Below are 12849 nucleotides of genomic sequence, written 5' to 3' on the forward strand. Positions count from 1 at the left end.
CAGTACATTACTAACCCTAGACACCTCCACCCCCCAGGACACCGCCTGCTCCCTATAGGGAACATACAGTACATTACTAACCCTAGACACCTCCACCCCCCAGGACACCGCCTGCTCCCTATAGAGAACAACCTACAGTACATTACAAGCCACTGCCTTGGCAGGAACTAATGGGGATCCATAATAAACCCCAGGAAGAGTAGCTGCTGCCTCGGCAGGAACTAATGGGGATCCATAATAAACCCCAGGAAGAGTAGCTGCTGCCTCGGCAGGAACTAATGGGGATCCATAATAAACCCCAGGAAGAGTAGCTGCTGCCTCGGCAGGAACTAATGGGGATCCATAATAAACCCCAGGAAGAGTAGCTGCTGCCTCGGCAGGAACTAATGGGGATCCATAATAAACCCCAGGAAGAGTAGCTGCTGCCTCGGCAGGAACTAATGGGGATCCATAATAAACCCCAGGAAGAGTAGCTGCTGCCTTGGCAGGAACTAATGGGGATCCATAATAAACCCCAGGAAGAGTAGCTGCTGCCTTGGCAACAGGAACTAATGGGGATCCATAATAAACCCCAGGAAGAGTAGCTGCTGCCTTGGCAGGAACTAATGGGGATCCATAATAAACCCCAGAAGAAGATGGGGATCCATAATAAACCCCAGGAAGAGTATCTGCTGCCTTGGCAGGAACTAATGGGGATCCATAATAAACCCCAGGAAGAATAGCTGCTGCCTTGGCAGGAACTAATGACTGTACAGGCACCACAGGGTTGACCAATGACTGTACAGGCACCACAGGGTTGACCAATGACTGTACAGGCACCACAGGGTTGACCAATGACTGTAATTTCCTTCTTTAAACTTACTTCTGGTAGAAGTGGCTGATCAGGGCAGGTTTGATCTGCAGTTTGAACTCGTGGTCCTCGTCATAGGGACATGTCTTGTAGTACTGCAAACACAACCTAGGAAGCACAGGGGGGGGACAACTTTACTATATCCATATCAGTAGATCTATACAACATCTATACAACGTCTATACAACGTCTATACAACCTTACAGAGAGAGATTAAAAAATGTTGAAAAGAGGTTTGTGTTCTTTTACACACAGGGAGGCATTACATGGACTTGTCTTAAATATACATCTTAAAAAAAAAAATAAATTTTTTCCATAGCGACTTATCCAGAGAAATTAGGGTAATTAGTGCCTTGCTCAAGGACGCATAAGCATTTTCTCCTAGTAGGCTCAGGGGATTCGAACCAGCGATCCTTTGGGATTATTGGCCCAACGCTCTTAACCTCGAGGCTACCTGCCCGACAGACAGGCTAGCAGGTCTTACTGTGTGAGGAGGAAGAGTCTGTCGTACGCCAGGTCTTACTGTGTGAGGAGGAAGAGTCTGTCTTACTGTGTGAGGAGGAAGAGTCTGTCGTACGCCAGGTCTTACTGTGTGATGAGGAAGAGTCTGTCGTACGCCAGGTCTTACTGTGTGATGTCTTAGTGAGGAGGAAGAGTCTGTCTTACTGTGTGATGAGGAAGAGTCTGTCGTACGCCAGGTCTTACTGTGTGAGGAGGAAGAGTCTGTCTTACTGTGTGATGAGGAAGAGTCTGTCTTACTGTGTGATGAGGAAGAGTCTGTCCTACTGTGTGAGGAGGAAGAGTCTGTCTTACTGTGTGAGGAGGAAGAGTCTGTCGTACGCCAGGTCTTACTGTGTGATGAGGAAGAGTCTGTCGTACGCCAGGTCTTACTGTGTGATGAGGAAGGGTCTGTCTTACTGTGTGATGAGGAAGAGTCTGTCTTACTGTGTGATGAGGAAGAGTCTGTCTTACTGTGTGATGAGGAAGAGTCTGTCGTACGCCAGGTCTTACTGTGTGATGAGGAAGAGTCTGTCGTACGCCAGGTCTTACTGTGTGATGAGGAAGAGTCTGTCTTACTGTGTGATGAGGAAGAGTCTGTCGTACGCCAGGTCTTACTGTGTGAGGAGGAAGAGTCTGTCTTACTGTGTGATGAGGAAGAGTCTGTCGTACGCCAGGTCTTACTGTGTGAGGAGGAAGAGTCAGGTCTTACTGTGTGATGAGGAAGAGTCTGTCTTACTGTGTGATGAGGAAGAGTCTACGCCAGGTCTTACTATGTGATGAGGAAGAGTCTGACTGTGTGATGAGGAAGAGTCTGTCTTACTGTGTGATGAGGAAGAGTCTGTCGTACGCCAGGTCTTACTGTGTGAGGAGGAAGAGTCTGTCTTACTGTGTGAGGAGGAAGAGTCTGTCGTACGCCAGGTCTTACTGTGTGAGGAGGAAGAGTCTGTCGTACGCCAGGTCTTACTGTGTGAGGAGGAAGAGTCTGTCGTACGCCAGGTCTTACTGTGTGATGAGGAAGAGTCTGTCTTACTGTGTGATGAGGAAGGGTCTGTCTTACTGTGTGAGGAGGAAGAGTCTGTCGTACGCCAGGTCTTACTGTGTGAGGAGGAAGAGTCTGTCTTACTGTGTGAGGAGGAAGAGTCTGTCGTACGCCAGGTCTTACTGTGTGATGAGGAAGAGTCTGTCTTACTGTGTGATGAGGAAGAGTCTGTCGTACGCCAGGTCTTACTGTGTGAGGAGGAAGAGTCGGTCTTACTGTGTGAGGAGGAAGAGTCGGTCGTACGGCAGGCACAGGAAGGTGCTGCAGGTCACCATGATCTCCAGTAGGTGGTGTAGTTTCCTCAGTCTGATCACCTGCTCCTGCAGGTCCTCCACTGTACTCAGGTAGTAACTCTGGACAACACAGTTATAGAACAACACAGTTACAAAGTTATAGAACAACACAGTTATAGGACAACACAGTTACACAGTTATAGAACAACACAGTTATAGGACAACACAGTTACACAGTTATAGGACAACACAGTTATAGGACAACACAGTTACAAAGTTATAGAACAACACAGTTATAGGACAACACAGTTACACAGTTATAGGACAACACAGTTATAGGACAACACAGTTACACAGTTATAGAACAACACAGTTATAGAACAACACAGTTACAAAGTTATAGAACAACACAGTTATAGGACAACACAGTTACACAGTTATAGGACAACACAGTTATAGGACAACAGTTACACAGTTATAGGACAACACAGTTATAGGACAACACAGTTATAGGACAACACAGTTATAGGACAACACAGTTATAGAACAACACAGTTACACAGTTATAGGACAACACAGTTATAGGACAACACAGTTACACAGTTATAGGACAACACAGTTATAGGACAACACAGTTATAGGACAACACAGTTATAGAACAACACAGTTACAAAGTTATAGAACACAGTTACAGGACAACACAGTTACACAGTTATAGAACAACACAGTTATAGGACAACACAGTTACAAAGTTATAGAACAACACAGTTATAGGACAACACAGTTATAGGACAACACAGTTATAGGACAACACAGTTATAAAGTTATAGAACACAGTTACAGGACAACACAGTTACACAGTTATAGGACAACACAGTTACAAAGTTATAGGACAACACAGTTATAGGACAACACAGTTATAGGACAACACAGTTATAGGACAACACAGTTACAGGACAAGACAGTTATAGGACAACACAGTTATAGGACAACACAGTTACAAAGTTATAGAACAACACAGTTACAGGACAACACAGTTATAGGACAACACAGTTACACAGTTATAGGACAACACAGTTACACAGTTATAGGACAACACAGTTATAGAACAACACAGTTACAGGACAACACAGTTACAGGACAACACAGTTATAGGACAACACAGTTACACAGTTATAGAACAACACAGTTATAGAACAACACAGTTATAGAACAACACAGTTACACAGTTATAGAACAACACAGTTACACAGTTATAGGACAACACAGTTACACAGTTATAGGACAACACAGTTATAGGATAACACAGTTATAGAACAACACAGTTACAAAGTTATAGAACACAGTTACAGGACAACACAGTTACACAGTTATAGAACAACACAGTTATAGGACAACACAGTTATAGGACAACACAGTTACAAAGTTATAGAACAACACAGTTATAGGACAACACAGTTATAGGACAACACAGTTACAGGACAAGACAGTTATAGAACAACACAGTTACAAAGTTATAGAACACAGTTACAGGACAACACAGTTACACAGTTATAGGACAACACAGTTATAGGACAACACAGTTACAAAGTTATAGAACAACACAGTTATAGGACAACACAGTTATAGGACAACACAGTTATAGGACAACACAGTTATAGGACAACACAGTTACAGGACAATACAGTTATAGGACAACACAGTTATAGGACAACACAGTTACAAAGTTATAGAACAACACAGTTTACACAGTTATAGGACAACACAGTTACACAGTTATAGGACAACACAGTTACACAGTTATAGGACAACACAGTTATAGAACAACACAGTTACAGGACAACACAGTTACAGGACAACACAGTTACACAGTTATAGAACAACACAGTTATAGAACAACACAGTTATAGAACAACACAGTTACACAGTTATAGGACAACACAGTTACAAAGTTATAGAACAACACAGTTATAGGACAACACAGTTACAAAGTTATAGAACAACACAGTTACAAAGTTATAGAACAACACAGTTATAGAACAACACAGTTACACAGTTATAGGACAACACAGTTACACAGTTATAGGACAACACAGTTACACAGTTATAGGACAACACAGTTATAGAACAACACAGTTACAGAACAACACAGTTATAGAACAACACAGTTACACAGTTATAGAACAACACAGTTACACAGTTATAGAACAACACAGTTACACAGTTATAGAACAACACAGTTACACAGTTATAGAACAACACAGTTAAACAGTTATAGAACACAGTTACACAGTTATAGAACACAGTTACACAGTTATAGGACAACACAGTTATAGAACAACACAGTTACACAGTTATAGAACAACACAGTTACACAGTTATAGAACAACACAGTTACACAGTTATAGAACAACACAGTTACACAGTTATAGAACAACACAGTTACACAGTTATAGAACAACACAGTTACAGTTATAGAACACAGTTACACAGTTATAGAACACAGTTACACAGTTATAGGACAACACAGTTATAGAACAACACAGTTACACAGTTATAGAACAACACAGTTACACAGTTATAGAACAACACAGTTACACAGTTATAGGACAACACAGTTATAGAACAACACAGTTACACAGTTATAGAACAACACAGTTACACAGTTATAGGACAACAGTTATAGAACAACACAGTTACACAGTTATAGGACAACACAGTTATAGGACAACACAGTTATTGGACAACACAGTTAGGACAACACAGTTACACAGTTATAGGACAACACAGTTACACAGTTATAGAACAACACAGTTACAAAGTTATAGAACAACACAGTTACAAAGTTATAGAACAACACAGTTATAGGACAACACAGTTACACAGTTATAGGACAACACAGTTATAGGACAACACAGTTACACAGTTATAGGACAACACAGTTATAGGACAACACAGTTATAGAACAACACAATTACAAAGTTATAGGACAACACAGTTATAGAACAACACAGTTATAGAACAACACAATTACAAAGTTATAGGACAACACAGTTATAGGACAACACAGTTACACAGTTATAGGACAACACAGTTATAGGACAACACAGTTACAAAGTTATAGAACAACACAGTTACAAAGTTATAGAACAACACAGTTACAAAGTTATAGAACAACACAGTTACAAAGTTATAGAACAACACAGTTATAGGACAACACAGTTACACAGTTATAGGACAACACAGTTATAGGACAACACAGTTATAGGACAACACAGTTACAAAGTTATAGGACAACACAGTTACACAGTTATAGGACAACACAGTTACACAGTTATAGGACAACACAGTTACACAGTTATAGGACAACACAGTTACACAGTTATAGGACAACACAGTTATAGGACAACACAGTTACACAGTTATAGGACAACACAGTTATAGGACAACACAGTTATAGGACAACACAGTTATAGGACAACACAGTTATAGGACAACACAGTTACACAGTTATAGGACAACACAGTTACACAGTTATAGGACAACACAGTTATAGGACAACACAGTTACACAGTTATAGGACAACACAGTTATAGGACAACACAGTTATAGGACAACACAGTTACAAAGTTATAGGACAACACAGTTATAGAACAACACAGTTATAGAACAACACAATTACAAAGTTATAGGACAACACAGTTATAGGACAACACAGTTATAGAACACAATTACAAAGTTATAGGACAACACAGTTACACAGTTACACAGTTATAGAACAACACAGTTACACAGTTATAGAACAACACAGTTACAAAGTTATAGAACAACACAGTTATAGGACAACACAGTTACACAGTTATAGGACAACACAGTTACAAAGTTATAGAACAACACAGTTATAGGACAACACAGTTACACAGTTATAGGACAACACAGTTACAAAGTTATAGAACAACACAGTTATAGGACAACACAGTTACACAGTTATAGAACAACACAGTTATAGGACAACACTGTTATAGGACAACACAGTTATAGGACAACACAGTTACAAAGTTACAGAACAACACAGTTACAAAGTTATGCATGTTGATATCATGGATGGTCAGTCCTGTATAGCCTCATAACATGGTTATAACTATACTGTTGATATCATGGATGGTCAGTCCTGTATAGCCTCATAACATGGTTATAACTATAATGTTGATATCATGGATGGTCAGTCCTAGCTTAACATGGTTATAAGCTCTGTATCATGGATGGTCAATTTGAAAGTGGTTATAACTATACTGTTTATCATGGATGGTCAGTCCTGTATAGCCTCACAGTTATAACAAAATGTTGATATCAGGATGGTCAGTCCTGTATAGCCTCATAACATTTTGTTATTGTTTATCATGGATGGTCAGTCCTGATTCTCATAACATGGTTATAATTAATTACATGGATGGTCAGTCCTGTATTTTTTAACATGGTTATAGATGATGTTGATATCATGGATGGTCAGTCCTGTATAGCCTCATAACATGGTTATAACTATACTGTTGATATCATGGATGGTCAGTCCTGTATAGCCTCTAACATGGTTATAACTATACTGATATCATGGATGGTCAAGAAGACATGAACTGGTTAAATCAACTTAAAATGCTGTAAGATAAGAATTATATGGTCATTTTGTCTGGAACCACAGCACAGGGATCCATAACATGGTTATAACTATAATGTTGATATCATGGATGGTCCCTTGCTTCCATAGCTCTGTCTGAGAAAGTGGTTCATTTCTCCAGGCCCCTCCCTAACCCCTAAGGGTGTCCCAATAAACCTTTAATTATTACTATTATTTTTTAAATGTTAGAGATGATTTTCTGAATCATAGTAGTATAAACCTCGGACTCACCAGGTGGTTTAGCGTGGTCAGATCTTGACCTGAGGAGAAGAAGACATGAACTGTTAAATCAACTTAAAATGCTGTAAGATAAGAATTATATGGTATTTTGTCTGGAACCACAGCACAGGGATCCCAACAACGTATTAGGTCCCGTCGGTGAGTACCGGTATCATTCTCCTAACCCTAACCCCTAACCCTAACCCCCAACCCTAACCGTATTAGGTCCTGTCGGTGAGTACCGGTATCATTCTCCTAACCCTAACCCCTAACCCCCAACCCTAACCGTATTAGGTCCCGTCGGTGAGTACCGGTATCATTCTCCTAACCCTAACCCCTAACCCTAACCCTAACCGTATTAGGTCCTGTCGGTGAGTACCGGTATCATTCTCCTAACCCTAACCCCTAACCCCTAAGCCTAATCCTAACCCCCAACCCTAACCGTATTAGGTCCTGTCGGTGAGTACCGGTATCATTCTCCTAACCCTAACCCCTAACCCTAACCCCCAACCCTAACCGTATTAGGTCCCGTCGGTGAGTACCGGTATCATTCTCCTAACCCTAACCCCTAACCTTAACCGTATTAGGTCCCGTCGGTGAGTACCGGTATCATTCTCCTAACCCTAACCCCTAACTCTAACCCTAACCCCTAACCCTAACCGTATTAGGTCCCGTCGGTGAGTACCGGTATCATTCTCCTAACCCTAACCCCTAACCCTAACCCCCAACCCTAACCGTATTAGGTCCCGTCGGTGAGTACCGGTATCATTCTCCTAACCCTAACCCCTAACCCTAACCGTATTAGGTCCCGTCGGTGAGTACCGGTATCATTCTCCTAACCCTAACCCCCAACCCTAACCCTAACCGTATTAGGTCCTGTCGGTGAGTACCGGTATCATTCTCCTAACCCCTAACTCCTAACCCTAACCCCTAACCCCCAACCCTAACCGTATTAGGTCCCGTCGGTGAGTACCGGTATCATTCTCCTAACCCTAACCCCTAACCCCTAACCGTATTAGGTCCTGTCGGTGAGTACCGGTATCATTCTCCTAACCCTAACCCTAACCATATTAGGTCCCGTCGGTGAGTACCGGTATCATTCTCCTAACCCTAACCCCCAACCCTAACCGTATTATGTCCCGTCGGTGAGTACCGGTATCATTCTCCTAACCCTAACCCTAACCGTATTAGGTCCTGTCGGTGAGTACCGGTATCATTCTCCTAACCCTAACCCCTAACCGTATTAGGTCCTGTCGGTGAGTACCGGTATCATTCTCCTAACCCTAACCCTAACCCCAACCCTAACCGTATTAGGTCCCGTCGGTGAGTACCGGTATCATTCTCCTAACCCTAACCCCCAACCCTAACCTTATTAGGTCCTGTCGGTGAGTACCGGTATCATTCTCCTAACCCTAACCCCTAACCCCTAACCCCCAACCCTAACCGTATTAGGTCCTGTCGGTGAGTACCGGTATCATTCTCCTAACCCTAACCCCTAACCCTAACCCCTAACCGTATTAGGTCCCGTCGGTGAGTACCGGTATCATTCTCCTAACCCTAACCCCCAACCCTAACCTTATTAGGTCCTGTCGGTGAGTACCGGTATCATTCTCCTAACCCTAACCCCTAACCCCCAACCCTAACCTTATTAGGTCCTGTCGGTGAGTACCGGTATCATTCTCCTAACCCTAACCCCTAATCCTAACCCCTAACCCCCAACCCTAACCGTATTAGGTCCTGTCGGTGAGTACCGGTATCATTCTCTGCGGCGTCATGGAGAACAGCACACTATTTCCCTTTTAACCGAACAACCACATCCTATTAGGTATTCGGGATTCGAACCGACAGACCTTTGGATCACAGAGCAGTGTGTTACCTATGAGGTAGTTGATGTAGTCCTTCCTCATCTTGTCTAGGCCCATCTCCAGCAGCATATGAACAGGTGTCAGGCCTGTCAAAGAGACATGATCCATCTGATGGTGGTAAGACTGAAGGATCAGCTTACTGAGGGAGCTACTGCTGTCTCTGTGAATCTACAACAATCAGGAGAGACACGCAGCAGTTAGAGAGAGAGAGAGAGAGAGAGAGAGAGAGAGTTGATCAATATTTGTTCCCGTAGCGGTCTATTTACCACAACAAACCGATGCTGGGGCACTAATTCCACACTCAACGAACTGTATCGCGCAAACAGGGCAACGCTCGTCCCGAGGCAGCCGGGGACTTTAACGCAGGGAAACCGAAATCCGTTTGACATCATTTCTGTGGATTTAGAGGCGAAATAAAAAGAAAAAGAAACTCTAGATCACCTTAACTCCAAACACAGAATTGCATATAAAAACTCTCCCGCCCTCTATTTGGCAAATCGAACCATGACGTTATCCTCCGGATTCCTACTTACAAGCAAAAACTCAAACAGGAAGTACCAGTGACGGGCGCACAATGCGGAAGTTGTCCGATGAAAGCGGATGCTAAGCTACATGATGCTACGCTACATGTTGCTACGCTACATGATGCTACGCTACATGATGCTAAGCTACATGATGCTAAGCTACATGATGCTAAGCTACAGGACTGTTTTGCTAGCACAGACTGGAATATGTTCTGGGATTCATCCCATGGCATCGAGGAGTTTACCACGTCAGTCACCGGCTTCATCAATAATAAATAAAGGGCATCGACGACGTCGTCCCCACGGTGACCGTACGTACATATCCCAACCAGAAGCCATGGATTACAGGGAACATCCGCACTGAGCTAAAGGCTCAGAGCTGCCGCTTTCAAGAAGCGGGACACTAATCCAGACTAACAAGAAACCCGTCAGACTAACCATCAAACAGGCAAAGTTTAACATAAAATCCTACTACACTCTGACGCTCTTCGGATGTGGCAAACTATCACGGATTACAAAGGAAAACCCAGCCGCGAGTCACCTCAGACGAGCTAAATTTACTGAACCATGCATGAGAGCACCAGTCGTTCAGGACGACTGTGTGATCACGCTCTCTGTAGCCGATGTGAGTAAGTAAGACCTATATATATATAAAAAGGTTAACATTCACAAGGCCAGACGGATTACCATCATGCGCTGACCAGATGGCAAGTGTCCTCACTGATATTTTCAACTTCTCCCTGACACAATCTGTAATAGTGTCAAGCAGACCACCACAGTCCCTGTGCCTAAGAACGCCAAGGTGACGTGTCTACGTGATTATCGCCCTGTACCAATCACATCTGTAGCCATGACGTGCTTTTGAAAGGGCTGATCGTTGCTCACATCCACACCATCATCCCAGACACACTGGACCCACTCCAATACGCATACCGCCCCAACAGATCCACTGATGACGCAATCTCACTGCCCTTTCCCACCTGGACAGGAGGAACACCTATGTTAAAAAGTTGTTAATTGATTACAGCTCAGCGTTCAATACCATATTACCCTTCAAGCTCATCACTAAGCTCAGGACCTCCTGACGGGCCACACCCAGGTGGAGAGGGTAGGCAACAACATATCCACCATGCTGACCCTCAACAGAAAGGCCCCTCGGGGGTGCATGCCTAGTCCCCTCCTGTACAGTCATTGGTCAGGGGCCTAGTCCTCTCCTGTACAGTCATTGGTCAGGGAACTAGTCCCCTCCTGTACAGTCATTGGTCAGGGGCCTAGTCCCCTCCTGTACAGTCATTGGTCAGGGGCCTAGTCCTCTGCTGTACAGTCATTGGTCAGGGGCCTAGTCCCCTCCTGTACAGTCATTGGTCAGGGGCCTAGTCCTCTCCTGTACAGTCATTGGTCAGGGGCCTAGTCCTCTCCTGTACAGTCATTGGTCAGGGGCCTAGTCCTCTCCTGTACAGTCATTGGTCAGGGGCCTAGTCCTCTCCTGTACAGTCATTGGTCAGGGGCCTAGTCCCCTCCTGTACAGTCATTGGTCAACCCTGTGGTGCCTGTACAGTCATTGGTCAGGGGCCTAGTCCCCTCCTGTACAGTCATTGGTCAGGGGCCTAGTCCTCTCCTGTACAGTCATTGGTCAGGGGCCTAGTCCCCTCCTCCCTGTTCACCAACGACTGTGTGGCCGGGCTCGACTCAACACCATCATTAAGTTCGGAGACAATAAGACGATGACACATCCTATAGGGAGGAGGTCAGAGACCTGGCAGTGTGGTGCCAGGACAGCAACCTCTCCATCAACGATGAGACAGCCTATAGGGAGGAGGTCAGAGACCTGGCAGTGTGGTGCCCGGACAACAACCTCTCCATCAACGATGAGACATCCTATAGGCAGGAGGTTAGAGACCTGACCGTGTGGTGCCCGGACAACAACCTCTCCATCAACGATGAGACATCCTATAGGGAGGTCAGAGACCTGACCGTGTGGTGCCAGGACAACAACCTCTCCATCAACGATGAGACATCCTATAGGGAGGTTAGAGACCTGGCAGTGTGGTGCCAGGACAACAACCTCTCCATCAACGATGAGACATCCTATAGGGAGGTTAGAGACCTGACCGTGTGGTGCCATGACAACAACCTCTCCCTCAACGTCAGCAAGAGAAAGGAGCTGATCGTGGACTACCGGAAACAGAGGGCCGAGCACGGCCCCATTCACATCGACGGGGCTGTTGTGGAGCGGGTCGAGAGCTTTGATGATCAGATTCAGATCAGTCTCTGATGTCTTGATATGATCCGAGGACACACCACTATACTTACCCATGGTTTAATGTCCCCATACTGCAAAGCTTTGATGACCATTTTCAGACAGTCTCCGACATCTTGATAGGAAGTCACACCTGTGATGGAAAAGTAGTGATGAAATTAAAAATAAAAAACACCAGCTCAAATGTTCCACATCCAAGTTGATATTAGGAAGTTGAATTTATTACCATTTTCAAAATGTAAATAAGGAACTGAATAGCTTTTTATTGTTCATACAACATGTGAAAAAAGTGAAAGGCTGTTCTCTACTATAACTAAAATGTACTAAAAACTCCACTCACTGTTCCTCATGCGAACCCAGAGCTGTTCTATGAAGTCCAGATCTCCTCTCTCCATCAGAGAGTTGAATATCTCTGTCTCTGATGTTCCCATCTCAGTCTTCACCTTCACTGCCTGGGGGGGGGGGGGGGTGGGACCACGACCAATCAGATAAAGCATTATGATGACATGCATTTCAATTGGTGGCAGGGGGGCGGCAGTGTAGCCTAGTGGTTAGAGCGTTGGACTAGTGAACTAATAGTAACCGGAAGGTTGCAAGTTCAAACCACCGAGCTGACAAGGTACAAATCTGTCGTTCTGCCCCTGAACAGGCAGTTAACCCACTGTTCCTAGGCCGTCATTGTAAAT

The 12849-nt window shown here is 44.0% G+C and overlaps 1 protein-coding gene across 3 annotated transcripts in view; it reads right to left on the minus strand.

Annotated features, from left to right (window-relative positions):
* zwilch (zwilch kinetochore protein) overlaps positions 1-12849 on the minus strand; it is a 72814-nt gene that overhangs the window by 33947 nt on the left and 26018 nt on the right. For 2 of the 3 annotated variants that reach the window (XM_065002846.1, XM_065002845.1), the window contains exons 10-15: positions 12504-12615; positions 12217-12296; positions 9391-9547; positions 7527-7555; positions 2607-2743; positions 863-958 (exon numbers count right to left, since the gene is read on the minus strand). In XM_065002846.1, the coding sequence (XP_064858918.1) occupies positions 863-958; positions 2607-2743; positions 7527-7555; positions 9391-9547; positions 12217-12296; positions 12504-12615 (611 nt within the window). Of the gene's footprint in view, positions 1-862; positions 959-2579; positions 2744-7526; positions 7556-9390; positions 9548-12216; positions 12297-12503; positions 12616-12849 lie in introns of those variants that run through there. The other variant, XM_065002847.1, reaches the window with a different exon arrangement.

This window comes from Oncorhynchus nerka, linkage group LG17, assembly GCF_034236695.1.
Source record: "Oncorhynchus nerka isolate Pitt River linkage group LG17, Oner_Uvic_2.0, whole genome shotgun sequence".
Taxonomy (NCBI): domain Eukaryota; kingdom Metazoa; phylum Chordata; class Actinopteri; order Salmoniformes; family Salmonidae; genus Oncorhynchus; species Oncorhynchus nerka.